The following is a 17,066-nucleotide window of genomic DNA, read 5'->3' on the forward strand; positions in this document are numbered from 1 at the left end:
GTGATGTGGGAGGCAAGCATAGGTAGTGGTGTAGAGGGGTGGAGCAGGAGTCGTCCCTTCTCGACTTCTACCGAGTATAAGGGGGCTAGCTCATGTGTGAAATGGATCGTGGGGTCTGGGGTGCGTGTCATGGGTGTGTGAGGTGTAGCGTTGTTTGTGAAGGAGAGTGCAAGCTAGGTGTGGTCGGCTCCAGTCGGTATGGGTGGGATGGTGAAGGAGCTAACTAGTTGGGTGGCCTCTCTGGGTCCCATGATGTAATCCACGGTACCCTACCCCCCCCCTCCCCCCTCCTCCCCTCCCCGGCCACAACTCCATGTGGTATGCATGTCAGTCCTCCTGAAGTAGGCGATTGTGCCATCCTGTTATAAATAACAAGGCGGTGCTGAGAGCCTAATTTGAGAGAGAGAGAGAGAGAGAGAGAGAGAGAGAGAGAGAGAGAGAGAGAGAGAGAGAACAATGGTTGAGAATGCTTTGGGAAAGATAAGCACATATGAATAGGATTAAGTCATTGATTCGCATCAGCAGATTTGTCTGGTTGTCTATATATTGATAATGAAGTGACCATGTCTGCTAGTTTTCTTACATCAGTTATGTGTATATGTTCTAAATTGTGTAAAGTTGGTTGCAGGGAGGAATACGCCTGTGCATGCATCATTCACATCATGTTTGGCGATGATGAGCTAGAATGTGCTTGTTTAGCAATGGCCTACTCAGTGGATGTGGAGTTTGGACAGTGGGTGCAAGAACGGCGTTAGGAAGGCTTACGTAAGTTTTACAAAAATAACATGTATGGTATATTAACTGTCTGCTTTGCAATATCTTTGTGAACTTTTCCAGTTCTTTTTTTGTGAATGTAGGGATGCTTTATTCTGGCACTTAATTGGGCGCTGAGTGTCATGCTTTTTGCAGTTTAAAAACTGTCTTGGTTCCAGTTGTACGATCTATTTTCACCACAAATCGAAGTTTAAACTCCCACGACCCCACTCCTTCATTGCAAGGTTAGATTCCCTTACTCTTATTTGAGCATAATTAACGTGGTCTTTTCAAGGTTAGTGGACCCTGCCTTAGCTGTTAAGAAAGCTTATTAGGTGTCACTTCCAAGAGGTTGTACAACAGGGTCAATAATAATTCTTTAGCACTTACTGTATGGACTTTCTTTATTTTAGTGAAGAAGAGAGTCAATATGCTACCTTTTTGGAAACATGGCAATCCCTCAGAAAGGGGCCTCCGGAACATCCAGTTTAAAGAAATGAGTTGGGGTTGGCACGTGAAAGATGTTTGCTGATATCCTCCTGCTGCCAAATCCTGGCAGCTTTGGATCGTTGTTCGATCAGTAGGTCTGCATTATACATGGCATTTTTCTCAATGAAAGCAACATTGCCTACAATGTCTTTTAGGGGACTCAATATGGGTACTGTGGTGGTCTCCTTGCTTGTCTATGTCCTCCTCCTCCTCCTCCTCCTCCTCGTCTGTGCGCTCTTTTTGTACATATCATTTCTCAAGCTCTGATAGATCTGAGAGTAAGAGTCATCCTCTCATTGCAGGCCTCCAAGCTTTTGCACCTCTATTATTAATCTTGAAATCAGCACATGTACATGTTCTTGGTCAAGAAATCAGGACCTGCTGATTCCTCTCTTACTGATTCCATCTGCTGATTTTCTCTCTCGTATTCTCTAAAACGGCGATGGCTGATTTTCTTCTCTCTAGGTGCAATTCTGAAAGAAATTGCTGCTATCTGCTGTTCATTGCTTTCTTATCTAGGCGCCCCATTGGGGACATAGTAAATCAGGGCCAGAGGTCACATGTCAAGTGCTTGTGTGTGCACATGTGAGGAGGTAGCACTTTATTGCTGTGGCTGAGGCTTAGAACCTGCTGTTTCAATGATTGTCAGCTCTTGTATTTGGTGAATAACATAAGAATTACCTGCAGATGCACATGTTGGGTTAGGATGGATTAGTGAGAGTAAGCATTCTGTTAGAGTATTATCCCCTGCTGCTCCACTATTTTTGGCATTCTTGTATGGCTAGTGGTTGTCCAGTAGTGTTATTTTGAAACCCGTTTCATACGCATTTGAAACTTACGAAACATATCGAAATGTTTCTTACGTATGAAACTGGTATCTTATCATGCTTACCTAAAGTTTGTGAAATCAACCTTCCTTATCAACATAAAAAATTATGCATTTTTGGTTTCGTAATATTCTTTTGTAGCAAACTCCATGCACATATAATTATTTACTAAAATTATGCTTTGTCTTTATGTCCGGCATTTGGTGGCTCAGTGGATGAGAGCTTAGACATCTTTGTTCGTCTATGAACTAGATTCGTATAGTGACCAAATAAGTGTTTTTATGGTTCACAGGTGTACCTTTGGAAAACAACAGTCATTTGAAGGGAACACAGGTGCCCTGTGCTCATGGTGATGATGTTGCTGTAAAACAAAGCACATTAATTGTCTTACTTTGCAAGAAAGGCAAACTGGAGGAAGCCTTAACGCTTTACAATCAAATGAGGTATAAGGAGATCTTGGCTTCTGTTGAGGCACATGAAGCACTTGTGAGTGGTCTTGCAAGGTTAGGTCAAATAGAAATTGCCTGTAAGATCTTTACGGCACTGAAAGGCATGTGTGGCATGTATACAAAAATGATGTATGGAACTCTGATTATAGGCCTTAGCAAGGCAGGTCACAGTGTGGAGGCCAGGAAATTTTGGAATGAAGCAACAGAGAGAGGCTTGCTTCTCACGAAGACTGTTTTTACGGCTCTCATAGAAGGCCTTGTGAAGATTGGGGATCACATGGAGGCTTATATTCTCTACATGGATTACAAAAACAGTGGCAGAACGCCTGATGCAGCAGTACTTGATCTTCTTATTGCTCCATTGGCTCTCAATGGTGAAGTTGATGAAGCATACCAACTTCTTCAAGAACTCACTACAGTTGCTTGTGTAAGGATCCCAAATCTTTTCAATTTTGTTATCAAAGGTTTTGCCAACGAAGGAAGGTTGGCAGAAGCTGTCAAAGTTTTTGAGGAGATGCCTGTTATTACAGGAGTTCGGCCGTGTATTAGAAGTTACAATTATCTCTTGGAGGCTGCTGGCAGGTGTGGAGACCTTACCAAAGCTTTGGAGGTGTATAAGGAATTAAAGAGACACGGTCCAACTCCCAATGTTGTAACTTACAATCTTCTGATTAAATACTTGGGCAGGGCAAACCGAGCAGATGAAGCTAATGAACTGTGGATGGAAATGAGGGTGCAAGGCATACAACCTTTGGTTATCACGTACAATACCATTTTAAATGTCTTACACAGATTAAACTGCATAGATAGGATCTTTGCAATTACAGATCAAATGTTTGCAGATGGGCTTTGTCCCAATGTTTATACCTTTGTCGTACTTCTAGATGGTCTTGGAAAGGCTAAGAGATTGGACTCTGTAAAATTTCTTTTTGGTAAGGTCAAAAAGTTGCCTGCTCTGATTACAACTGCCACTTACACAGCAGTAATCACGGCATTCAGCAAGTATGGTGATGTAAATGAGGCCCTCTGTTACTTTGAGGAGATGAAAAGGATGGGCCTGCTACCTGATGTGAGGACTTATAATTCTTTGATCAATGGGCTCCAAAAGGCAGGCAGATTTGGAGATGCGTGGTGGCTGTATAAAGAAATGGATAGGACTGGATGCTCTCCAAATGCCATTGTGTACAGCACATTAATCTATGGATGCGGCAGGGCTGGAAATGCACAACTTGCAAAGTCTTTGATGCTGGAAATGGATGCAAGGGGTTTTGAGCCAGATTGGTTAACCTACAAATGTTTGCTTGCTGGTTATGCAGTGTCAGGTCGAACAGCACAAGCGTGTCAACTTTTTGAGCAGGTCCTGCAAGATGGCCAACACTTACATGCAGAGACTTTTAAGGTCATGCTGAAACATCTTGCAGGTGTAAACCGTGCACAGGAAGCTTTTCAATACCTGCAAAGAATGTTGGAGTTAGGTTTTGATCCAGATACATGGACTTACAAAAGTGTAAACGATGGCTTAAGAAAAGAAGGTTTTGGGGAGGATGCTGAGAAGGTGGACGAAATGCAGCTTCTTGCTCGCAAGGAATGCCCTTGAAAAGATACTGGTCCCATACCGAACCATGAAAAGACAGGGAGGAACATCACAAAGATCAGAGTACCGAATACTTTTCATGTAAGTGATTGTTCCTTAAATTGTGATTATGTCCGATGCTGAGTCCTCTACTTTTCAACTATCTGTCTTTGTTGTGCTATTGGTGGGACCATAGTACTTTTTCAGTCTGTGTCATCTGGTCAGTTTAAATACTCAAGAGGCTTTTAGTTTATAGACGGAAAAAGCTTAGTTGTCTCCTTGATGAGAATGAGTGACATTATACCTTCCGTGTTTGGAAATTTAATATGCAATGGGATGCTTGTTGTGTGTGTGTGTGTGTGTGTTTGAGAGAGAGAGAGAGAGAGAGAGAGAGAGAGAGAGAGAGAGAGAGAGAGAGAGAGAGAGAGAGAGAGAGAGAGAGAAATGAAATGAAATGTTATATTAACGTCTTCAAAAGGCCAAAGTGACCTATGAGACCAGAAAGTTACAATGCGGTGTATCTGATAGTAGAGATCCATCTTCATCTGCACTCTGGACGACGAGAGAGAGAGAGAGAGAGAGAGAGAGAGAGAGAGAGAGAGAGAGAGAGAGAGAGAGAGATCATGGCTGGTGTCTGTGACTGTGCTCTCGGCATGTACTCTTCATTGCTTTCTCTTCAAGAACAAGCTCAGCATGGTGGGGCCACTGTGGATCGTCCGTGGCATTGACCACATTGCTCCTCTCCCACTTTCGACTTGTTTGACATTGCACTTTTCGGATTTGGCCCACTTGGTACTGTTGCCTGTTCCTCCAACCGGATTTGTGGAAGTTACAACAGGCTTCGTCGTGTCAAGCAACTCTTCTGGTCTGCTTTGGCTGGCCTTTCTTTTGGTTTGCATAGGCTCTCTCTGGTGCTTTATCAGCTTCTTCTCGCCCATCCTCTTCATTGCTGGGCTCGATTCTTCTTAGTGCTCTGCGGTTTTGGATAGCTCTCGTGTAACGTGCACATCTAACCCTATGTGCATGTGAAGAAGCTACTTCAGGTCCAGGATTCATGTCAGCTTAGGAAGTGTTCTGGCAGCTTTGTGAGCCTGTGCGCAGGCCGTGCATGTCCAGGCACTTAGAGTAGTTGCATATCCTCTGGTTGCACACAGCATGATCATCAACATTACAGTCAGTAGCCATCATGAGCATTTTACAGCGCACAAAACCCATTTTTCACTTATTATTAACTTACATTGTACAGTGGACCTTCTCAGCAAGACCGACAGGATCACCTAGCATTTTCCAGCCATCAAGACCTCTGGCATTTTTCACTAGTAGATCAGCCCTGGCGTCAGTAGATCATAGAACCAGCATGGCATTTTTGCAAGTTGCAGATCATTCTAGCGTTTTGCAAATTCTCGGCGACAGAATCAGCCCTAGCATCAGTGTTTTCTATTTTCAGCACTTAGACTCAGCAATAGCAGCCCTAAACCTCGCAGATCTCACCTCCCTACAGTATATCCTCGCCACACGGTCAAATCAGCGAGCGTTTCAGTTTCAGCCCGCTATTCGCAGATTTCAGCATCTGCATTTTCAGCGCATCGTCGTTGCGTTGTCGCCATCGCCATCCTCGTCGACACAGTGTCAGAATTTAGTAGTTAGCAGATTTGCAGAATTCAGCCCCTAGCGTTTTTAGATTTCAGCCCGTCTCGTCGTCGTCATCTGTAATGGAAATGGCCTATGAACTTAGAGAATAGCGGAATTAAGAGAATTAGAGTGAGCAACTTTGAGAGCATAGATGGTGGACTTAATTGGTAGTAGCAACTTAATCATAACACTTAATTAACTAGGCATGAGCAATACCTTTGCAAGAGAGAGAGAGAGAGAGAGAGAGAGAGAGAGAGAGAGAGAGAGAGAGATTTTAGAGAATATGACAACAATTGAGGACCGGATTTATGTGGAGCCGGTCCCCCCTCCAAAAGGCATTTGTATTATAGATTCTCTCAGTAAGAGAGACTTGGTACAATACAATCTTTGTCTTCCTTGAGACCTCTTTGGCATTATGGAGATGGAAGCTTCATATACCAAGCTTTTGCATAATATCAACAATCAATCTTAGCTTGAAAACAATCAAGAACTCGTGAACATCATCAGTCTTTGTGTGCCCTAAATCATTTGAGTGCATGAATATGTATACTTTTATGCATCAACTTGTGCTTAAAGCAGCAATTAATCTACCTTGCAATACAATTAATCTACTTGCATTAAGTAACTAATCTACTTGCAATAAACCATTAGCCTTCTTGCAATAAGCATAACATGCACTTTGTAGAAAGCATTAACTATCCCAAGCCTCAGTCCCAAGACCTCAAACACCTTCGAAGGTGGAGAGAGCTAGGAGGGAATGAGGGTAGGGAAGAGGAAGAAGAAGTATTCCATAGGAGAAAGACATAATTCCTCACTTATCATCACTCTTCTTGCTTAGCATACATGATAGGATAGTAATGAAGATGGAGAAGATGGAAAGCTTAAGCATTGAAGCATAGCTCTTGGTTGGATTTGCATTCCATAGCCAAGAGTGTTGGTGTAGGCTCTCAACTTCTCAAGGAGCTTGGAGAAGGAGATGGAGCTCTTACACCTTGCCTAGCACACAATGAGAGTGTTTGTGAGTGTGTGTGGGTGAGTATACCCCCTAAGCAACCCCCTAGCTTGCTTGGGTCGACCCCCCCTTGTAGCTCATGCTTGAAGCTCATTGGACCCCTCCAGGCCTAGCCAATCATAAGCAGGAGGCATTACAAACAGCAAGGGTAGCCTTGAGACAAGTGTCCCTCCTTTCCCCTTTGAGAGAGAGGGCTAGATAAATGCAAAATCAATTAATTAAATCTCCTAAATAATCATTGGACCCCTTGGGTGGCCAACCAATAGGCTTCAGGCACACAATGAGGGCAACATGAGGAGGAACTTGACAAGTGTCTCTTTTGCTTTCTTTGTACCATGCATGCCTTGTGTGAGTGTGTGGGTGTTCTCTCTCATCCCCCCTCATGTAGGGTTCGCCCCCTCCTTGTAGGGATTGAATCTTTGACTTTTTGACACCTCAACCCCTCATGCATAGGCCCAGTTCCCACCACAAGCTTGGCCCTTAAGCACTTTAATCTTGGGCTGGGTTCTCACCTCAAGTGCAACCCTAACATCTCAAGCATGTCAAGCACCTCAAGCATCTCACTCATTAAACACCTCAAGCATCTCAAGCACCTCAATCATCAAGCACCTCAAGCACCTTAGTCATCAAGCATGACAAGCAGGACAAGCACCTCGAGCTGGGTCGGGTCCCCGCGCCTCAAGCTCAGCCCTAGCTTACCTAAGGTCAAAGGACTTTTACACATATTATTGGAGGTCTTCAATGAAGCTAACCCTAAGGTCTTATGCTCCATTGGTTAGCCTTGCTCTTTGACAGACCATCTCTATAACCGGCCTGTACAACGTAGAGGGCGGTACTATTTCAATTACCTGTTAACTTTAGACAGAGCACTAAGAAGGGAAGAGAACACAGTTGCGTCCAACGACTAGAATGCCACTGTGCACACGAGACCGACACCCTATAGGCCCCAAAGACTGGCGCCCCTTTCGGTATTTCTTTATTCAAATTAAGGTAGACGATCCGACCACTTCGCACAACCTTTCACAAAGCTGTCCAAACCTGGCGAGGGCTGAAAACGCAGGTTTTCGACCTGATTTTGGCAGCATAACGGCGCTAAAACCCCTGTAGGTCAAAAGCACCTGTCTAGGACGGATTCCCTCGCTATCTGGAAGCTTTCTGGTGAGCTGCCACAGAATTTCAACGGGTTGTAATTCCCTGTTTTTCACTGCCGGGTGCCCAAAAGCCTGTACACGCATCCCAAGGCTCTCATGAGGCTCCCCCGGTGTTCCCTTGCAGTTTAGGTGCGAAACCCTAAACCTGCAGAAAAACACAGCAGGCTGTAATTGGCTGTTTCGGATCGTTGTTAGTGGAGCGAACACAACTACGCATGTCCCAAGGGCTCCCGCACGCAATGGGACAGTTCCCCTGTGAATTGGACGAGTTTTCACGCGAGAAAACTCTCCAAACTCGCAATCTTTCGCGATGGAACTGTGCGTACCTGTGGGGGATTAGCAATTAGCTAATCTGATTCCTGTTCAGAAGGCTCTTGCCTTGGCAAACGCGCATAAACCCCCAGAACTGTACATGTTCATCTGAATAGCCCATCTAGTGGGGCATTACCATATGTGCCAAAGGGGAGAGAGAGATGTACGAGAGCAAGTCATCGCGCTACATGAGACAAAGAAGAAGGCAAGCTTTCCATTAAAGCTGTAGACCTGCACCCACTACTCACACACACACTGTAGCTCACTTATGATAAATAATCAGCCTCCTCTCTCAAATTGGGCACCCCCTCTTGTTGATGGAAGTGGAAAACTGCACCAGGAGGCGCCATGTGTCCAGTTTGCCCCTATTGAGTTAATTCTCTAGTTCCCACTGACTTATAAAGTTGTAAGTGACTTTCCTAGTGGCGCCAGATTTCATTTGGCGCACACAAGCTTCCATACTCATTAGAATTCAGTGCTAACTGGCCCGACCAGTCCCAGACCGACCGACCCAGACTCCCGCTGTGAGAAACCTATTCGGCCGCAGCCGTTTCACACTGGCCATGCAATGTCTACTTGCACCTTTTCAAGGGTTTCGGGGAAAACAAGTAAAAATAAAATAAATAGAAATATCTAGTACTTATTTACGGAAGGCAACAGGAAAAATACACCTCCTTGTGACACACCCCACCCTTGAAATACTGCAAGCGACCTCGCTTGCATGCCAATAATACATGCGGTATCTCCTGATATCACATATGTTCTATGATGGGTGTGAGGTCCCTGCCCCTTTTTGAGAGGAGCGGAGTACCTTTGATAGGTCTCCAATCCTGAAAAAGAAAAACCAACGGACATTGCCTTAGCTACTACGTAGCCACGGGCATGAACCGTTAGTGAAGGATTGGTCCTATCTCGCTATGGCGGAGCGTGACCACCATAACCCTATCTAAAAACTATCTATAATCAATTATACCTAAAAGTATAAATCTTAGAGTGACCAACCTGTGCGCTTTTTTCCCCATGTTTCAGAAGCACAGCCGCCAAGGTTTGTCTCTTTTAAGATTTTTGACTTGAAGAAAAACAATTTCTAGCGTTGGAAAGTTACTCGACTCATCGGGTCCACCTGTCCATAGAATGATACCGTCGGGGTATCATTCTCCCACTTTCCACACCACACTCACCCTTCTTTTGTTATCTAATTACTACCACACTGTTTAAACATACATGTTCCTTTTCTTTATTTATGATACTGGTTCGTTAAAACAGCCCTTCAAACAGTATTACAAACAATAGTTAAACAAAAAGTCGTCCAATTTTAAACCAACAACCCTTGGATTAGGTTTACTCAAGAATCTCTACTGGCGCTATTATGTCCGATCGGTATATACATTATTTATAAAAACCCTTGTCCTCATGAGCGTCCCATACCGCTCGACAAGTACTCGTTGTGCTAATCTGGACGTACTCCCGCCACAGCAACAACGGTGCCAATTTGAGCGTCATCCTCACGCCACGGCAAAACAAAACTGCAGTATCCAGCTGGGCTAATCTGGGTGTACTCCCACTACAGCATTAGCGGTGCCATCCTGGGCGTCATCTCACGCCTCGGCAACTGCCACATAATACCAGCGCTAATAAGTAGAGAGGCTTGAGAGAAACCATACCGAAGGTTTTGGACAAACATTCTTTCCGATAGCAACCAGTTTAACCAGACAATCTTTCCTACTTGTCAAACATATGTTGAGTTTCTTGGGGTTAAGTCTCGTGGTTTCGGTCCGTGTTTTCTTTTTATAAGGTAAATAATATATTCCTATGGTCTCGCATATGCAATGATGCATAACTTGAAACTGCAATACTAACCTGTACCATAGCTCCGATTGGTCCGATTGGTGGAGACATAGCATGTTCCGCAGGGGTTCCACGGTTACTTGTACCAGCTTCATGATCATTAGCGCCTTGGGTTCGAGCACGCTTTGGAGCCATTTTTTTGTACTGCACTTATATTATACACTTAGAACTTTAAATTGGTCAATTTCCCTAATAATCTCCTTGTTTCCAAAGAGAGTCTGTAATTTGAACCCTCGCCAACTCGGATTCACACTTATTGTTGTTGTTCTACATCTAATTTCTATACATCAAATATTTGCTAATCGTAGTTAATAAAAAATTAAGTGTGTAAACTATGAGTGAAAGTTTAGGAATGCATTACTTTTATGCTTCACATTTTTAATCCAATTCTAACTTCAATTTCTATACTTCAACTAAATGAATTTTTAGTATTATTCAAAATTTTACTTAATTTAATTGACAATAAAATTGTTGAATGAGAATTTCGTCATGTATAATAAGAATATGATGAGTTCTCTTATGTATTAACTTTCAATTAACGATGCATAAGTTAATAGTGAAGATGTGCTAACTAGAGAGAGTAAGTATACTTAGAGAGATTAAAGTAAGAGAAAAGATATACACACATCTTTTCTAAAGTTAATTGAATTTTACTAATCCATTAGAAAAGAGAACACACACACATCCTTTTCTAAGAGAAAACATACACACATCTTTTCTAAAGTTAATTGAATCTTACTAATCCATTAGAAAGATTAGAGTAAAAGAGCACACACACACACATCCTTTTCTAAAGCTAATTGAATCTCACCAATCTATTAGAGAGATTAGAGTAAGAGATAGCATACATACACACATATCCTTTTTAAAACTAATTGAATCTTACTAATCTAGTAGAGAGATTAGAGTAAGAGATAAACACACACACATAACTAATTGAATCTTACTAATCTATTAGAGAGATTAGAGTAAGAGATAGCATACACACATAGCTAATTGAATCTTACTAATCTATTAGAGAGATTAGAGTAAGAGATAGCACACACACACATAGCTAATTGAATCTTACTAATCTATTAGAGAGATTAGAGTAAGAGATAGCGCACACACACATAGCTAATTGATTCTTACTAATCTATTAGAGAGATTAAAGTAAGAGATAGCACATACACACACATAGCTAATTGAATCTTACTAATCTATTAGAGAGATTAGAGTAAGAGATAGGACACACACACACATAGATAATTGAATCTTACTAATCTATTAGAGAGATTAGAGTAAGAGATAGCACACATACATCATTCCTAAAGTTAATTGAATGCTTGATTAATACGCACCTTATTAGTCCACTAGGGTTTTAGCTCTCTTAGTGGTTTGTGGACGTCTTCTCTCTAAGAGAAGTGACAGCACTTCGTAAGCACTATAGAGGCAATCTCTATGTCTAAAGTGTGAGCATGGATGCTCTATTTATAGCAGAAAAGAAAACGTCCAACATTTTTTTAAACTTTTTTTTTAAATAATAATTTTTTTTTTCCAAAAATCGTACCCGCGTTTTTGGTACCCATCAGCTTGACCACTTTGTCATTATCATCAAAAGATAAGGTCACACAGGCCTCCTCATTATGATTAGTCAAGACTAGCCTCTCCTTTTCATGTGACAGTGTGTTCCACTTTGTCCCCTCCTATGTGAGTCCAGGTGAGTCCATGTGCCTTCATTTGTCATTCCTGTGTATTCTTTTGTCTTTATAATTATTTTATTTATTTCCTTAATGATAATTTACTTTACATTTTTAAGTTAAACTTTACAGTGTTATATTAACTTTACAGTAGTAAAAGAAAATTCTACAATCAGTAACTACGTCTTGCAATAAGTTAGTTATTGATTCATATAGCTAAACATGTCAGAATTTTGTAGCGTAAATTTTAAATTTTAGGTTTTCTCAACCTACGATTCATAATATGAACTCGAATATCTTAAATAATGAGTGAAGGTTAAAGAAAATTCAACTGCGTAATAGAACTTCTGTGAAATTCGAAAGTAGAGACCTTACAATGGGAATCCAAGATATACATGCTTTCGGAAATGTAGCGTTGGACGATTAAACAATCTCACCAACCTGGCTACGACACATATATCAAGCATAGAAGTCTTCTAGTGTACTCTCAAGCACAAACTTCTCTAGCTAAATTTTGTATGGAAAGAGTAGATACAATTGCTTAACCACTCTCTTGAGCATCATGAACCATGCTCTTGCCTTGCTCCAAAAAGTCTACATCAAGTCACTGTGGGTTCCATCTGAAAGGCTTCAAGATACAATTGCAATAGCTGAGGTGAATCAACCAATTCAGACTCTTCCATCCATTTGGCATCCAACGATGGATAGTTCTTGAACTTCACCAAATAGCGTCTTGCAACCTTTCCTCTAACCTTTCTTTCTTTATGTGCCAATATCTGTTCAGGAACAAGGATTTCATCCAATTCTTCCACTTTGGGTTGTTCCTCATCAAGCATATTCTCTGGCACATCACCAACAAAGGGTCTTAGAAGGCTGACATGAAAAGCATTATGTATTTTCCAGCCTTCTTGTAGCTTTAACCTGTAAGCTACATCGCTGATCTTTTCTGAAATCTGAAAAGGACCATAATATCGCATACTGAGCTTAGGAAACAAGCGTTCCTTGCCTTTCCTTTTCCTTAACCTGGCCTTTTCAAAGCGCAAAAGCACCCAATCACCAAGTGAAAATACAAGTTCACGACGGTGACGATCAACAACTTTCTTTTGCTTAGCCTGAGTCTTCTCAAGAGCAATCTTTATCTTCATGTATGTTTCATCCATATCTTGCACATACTTGTCTGCCTCAAAAATCTTGTCCTTAGTCTGCAAAATGGGCGGGACTTTCTTTCCTCCTTCCACTATCTCAAATGGTGCCTTACCTGTTGACGTATGCACAGTGTTATTGTAAGCATATTCAACCAATGGAAGATCGTGTTCCCAAGTTGCCTTGTGCTCTGACACATAACATTTGAACAGGTCCAGAACAGCAGAATTTGCCTCTTCTGACTGTCCATCAGTTTGCGGATGAAACGAAGAAGAGAACTTTAGCGTAGTGCCCATGTTCTCAAACAATGCCTTCCAGAAAAGACTCGTCATACGTGGATCCCTGTCACTGACAATTGACTGAGGCATCCCGTGATATTTAAAGATATTGCTCATGAATATCTTGACCATGTGTTCTGGCTTTATCTTCTTCCTCACAGGAATGAAATGGGCCTGCTTACTGAACCTACAAATAATAGTCCAAATCCCATCATTGCCTGTTTGCGTCCTTGGAAGATCAAAGATAAAGTCCATTGCTATGCTTTCCCATGGCCTATCTGGGATCAGCAATGGCTGCAACAATCCCGGTTGCTTTTGTCTGTCAAATTTGACTTTTTGGCATACTAAGCATGATCTCACAAATGTGTCAACATCTTGACGTAAAGTTGGCCAATAGAAGAATGCCTCAACCCCTTTCACTGTCGCATCAATTCCACGATGCCCAGCATAAGGTGGAGCATGACTTTCCATCAAAATCTTTGGCCGTAACTGTTTAGTAACGCATAACTTTTCATGCATCATGAGAAAGTCATTCTTAAGCATATAGTGCTCATGATGTTGCCCATCAACAAGTTGGTCATAGATCCTTGCAAAATCTGAATCTTCAGCATATTGTGTCTTCATTTCATCTAGTTCACAATGGTACGGAATTGACATTATTGAAATTTGGGGCTTTCGTGACAACGCATCAGCCACCACGTTCTTTTTCCTTTGCACATGCACAATCTGAAAATGGAACATTGACAAGATGTTTGCCCATCGCATGTGCTTCTCAGACAACTTCGTCTGTGTGAGAAAATATCGCAAGGTTTGATGATCCGTTTGGACAACAAAATCAGCCCCTAGCAGATAGTGTTTCCAACTAGTGAGAGCATGAATTATTGCCAACAATTCTTTCTCATAGACTTGCAAGTTCCTTTCAGTCTTCAAAAGAATTCTGCTCTCATATGCGACTACTTGGCCATTCTGCATTAGAACTGCACCAAGACTATAGCCACACGCATCACACTGAACCACAAAAGGTTTTGAAAGATCTGGCAAAATGATTACCGGATCTGAAGTCAGCTTCTCTTTAAAGTGTTTGAACGCTAAAATTTCCTTGGCTGTCCACTTGAAAGTAACTCCTTTTCCTTGTAGTGCATGGAGTGGAGAAGCAATCTCAGTAAAATTTCGGATGAACCTCCTGTAGTAGGAACATAAGCCTAGAAAGCTTCGAATGTCATGTACGGACTTCAAGTCTGGCCATGACCTAATTGCTTCCACTTTAGCGGGATCCATGCGTACCCCATCCTTTGAAACAATGTGCCCAAGGAAGTGAATCTCTTGCAAAAAGAATTCACTCTTCTTCGCATTAATGAGTAGCCTGTTCTTACGTAACTCATTGAAAACTGCAGTCAAGTGATCCCTATGCTCCTCTTCAGACTTCGAATAGACAATCATGTCATCAAAGAAGGTACCCACGAAGTTTCTATGTGGTCTAAAAATTCTGTCTATCATTCTATTAAACGTGGCCGGAGCATTTGTGAGACCAAACGGCATAACAAGAAACTCATAGAGACCAAATGTTGTCCTGCACGCAGTCTTATGGACATCTTCTGGCCTAATGCGTATCTGATGGTACCCACTCTTTAGGTCTATTCTTGTAAACAATGACGCTCCCTCAAGCCGATCAAGAATGTCATCTATCCTCGGTATGGGGAACCTGTTCTTGATAGTATTCTTATTCAAGGCGCGATAGTCAATGCACATGCGCCATGAACCATCCTTCTTCTGCACTAAGAGTACAAGCGAACAAAAAGGGGATGAACTGGGCTGAATCAGCCTCTTCTCTAAAAGGTCGTTGACCTGACTCATAATCTCTTTCTGTTGGGCTGCACTAACCCTGTATGGTGGTCTATTCGGTGGACTAGAACCTGGCACAAGATCTATAGTATGATCCTCAGGTCTCTCAGGAGGTAACTCCCCTGGCCAAGAGTCCGAAAAACAATCACTGAAACCACTCCAAAAAGTTGACCTGTCTTTATCTAAGGTAGACAAATTAGATACAACTTGAGATACTTCTTTTGCAAAGATCAAGTACGCAGAAAGATGATTCTTTATTACAGATGAAATAGCAGAAGCAAAAACAACTGGAACAGACTCGCCTTTAAGCTTTACATCAAGGACATGAGTCTTTCCTCTATGTACAAGGGTAATCTTTTTGTTGTAAGTATCCACGGTAGCATGCAACCTGTAACACCATGGGATGCCCAGTAACACATCACAGCCCTCAAGTGGCATAATATGAAATTCTTCCGCATCCACATAGCTCTGAATGTGCAGACGAAGCTTTCCCAAAATGGGAGTAACGGGCTCTGAATGACCTGGGCATGCCAAAGCTGCTTCCCCTGTCATACCCATCTCCTCTGCACGAATGCCCAACTTTGATGCCAATTCTGGTGATATGAAATTTGCACGGGCTCCTAGATCAAAGAAACCAGCACTGTCTGGTCTCTAACTTTGCCCCAAGCTCTGCACAGCTCCGTGGCATCTGTGTTTGGCTGGTCTCCAACCAAATCTGGAACAAGTCCTGCACTTGGCTTTGGATTCTTCCCTTTATGGTCTGACTTGTCATCCTTATCCTGTGACTTCTTCTGTGGGCATTCATTTGCAAAATGTCCTTCGTGTTCTCAAATGTAGCATTTCTTGGCCTCCCTAAGAGCTTTCCGTTCTTCAAAAGTTTTGCCAGAAAAATGCCTCTTTTGTCCTTGTCCTCGTCCCGAAGAAGACTTAGACTGCTTCTTGGACGTATCACCTTCTTCAGTGGAGGGCTTCTTTGTGGGAGGCTCAGAAGGCTTTGCTGCAACATTGCCCTTGGCTGAAAACTGTTTGCCCTGGGACCCTTTCTTGTGGCTATCAAATCCATCGGAATCTCCCTTTGACAAATTGCTGGCCACTCTTGCATTCTCTATCAACTGAAACATATTCATGACTGTAGTCTTTGTGCAATAGTCCCTGATTTTCTTGGGCAATCCGCAACAGTACTTCTCAATTTGTTATGACAATGGCACAAAAATGTAAGAGGTGATTGGCAACAGCGCGGCCCAAAACTTTTTATTGTACTCTTCCAAGTTCGCACACTGTTTAGCTTTCAACTCGTGCCATTCTGTCATCACATCCACTTCAAAAGTGTTTGTCAACCATGCAGGCGCAAAAAGCTGTTTGAATTGGACCCACGTTGTTGGGGCTTGACCCTGGTTCAACAATGCGGTCCACCATTGAAGCGCATTCCCTTTCAAGAAAGTGGCAGCCTTGCGTATCTTTGAAGATTCCGTGAAGTTTCCTCCAGCATAAGCTGCATCGAGCTGTTGTATGAAGGTCAAAGCCTTCAATTGGTCCTTAGTTCCTCTAAAAGTTTCAAACTTCACTCCCTGTCCACCTTCCTTTAATCCTTAAGTTGACTCAAAGGAGCCACATTATCATAAACAGGTGCCTGTAACAGTGGTGCTCCATGATCGTTCATTCCAACACTCACATCAACTGTTTTACCTGTCATATCTGCATTTTGTACGTATGGCTGCGAAAAACCAGCCATACCAAATTGTGTTCCAGGCACTCGAAACTGGCCGCAGGCACCCTGAAAACCTGGTTGGACACCCATGTTCACGTACATAGGGTTACCCATGCCTGTTTGCATTGTCCCGAACACATTCCCTGGCATATAACTTGTGGAAGGTCCAGCCATAGCTTGAAACATTGAACCACCTCCAAAATAACCAGGATAAGTATTAGGTAATGGAATGGTCTGATGCATAGCGTGTTCATTACTCCCTTGACCATTCACAAACGGTTCTTGTCCAGCTAAAGCAAGTTGCTTTGGATCATTGGACACCGCTAGTTGCTCAACCACATGGGCTTTCCCTCGAGCATCATGAGTCCTC

General features: G+C 42.4%; 1 protein-coding gene across 8 annotated transcripts in view; it reads left to right on the top strand.

Moving 5' to 3' along the window:
* LOC147423590 (uncharacterized) overlaps window positions 1-17,066 on the top strand; it is a 65,000-nt gene that overhangs the window by 21,326 nt on the left and 26,608 nt on the right. For 5 of the 8 annotated variants that reach the window (XM_086502323.1, XM_086502324.1, XM_086502325.1 and 2 more), the window contains exons 2-4: window positions 629-765; window positions 910-998; window positions 2,362-4,193. In XM_086502323.1, the coding sequence (XP_086358449.1) occupies window positions 686-765; window positions 910-998; window positions 2,362-4,115 (1,923 nt within the window). In that variant the 5' untranslated portion in view covers window positions 629-685 and the 3' untranslated portion in view covers window positions 4,116-4,193. Of the gene's footprint in view, window positions 1-627; window positions 766-857; window positions 999-2,361; window positions 4,194-17,066 lie in introns of those variants that run through there. The other 3 variants (XM_086502326.1, XM_086502327.1, XM_086502328.1) reach the window with 3 other exon arrangements.

Source organism: Adiantum capillus-veneris, chromosome 26 (assembly GCF_014529385.1).
Source record: "Adiantum capillus-veneris isolate H3 chromosome 26, ASM1452938v2, whole genome shotgun sequence".
NCBI lineage: Eukaryota > Viridiplantae > Streptophyta > Polypodiopsida > Polypodiales > Pteridaceae > Adiantum > Adiantum capillus-veneris.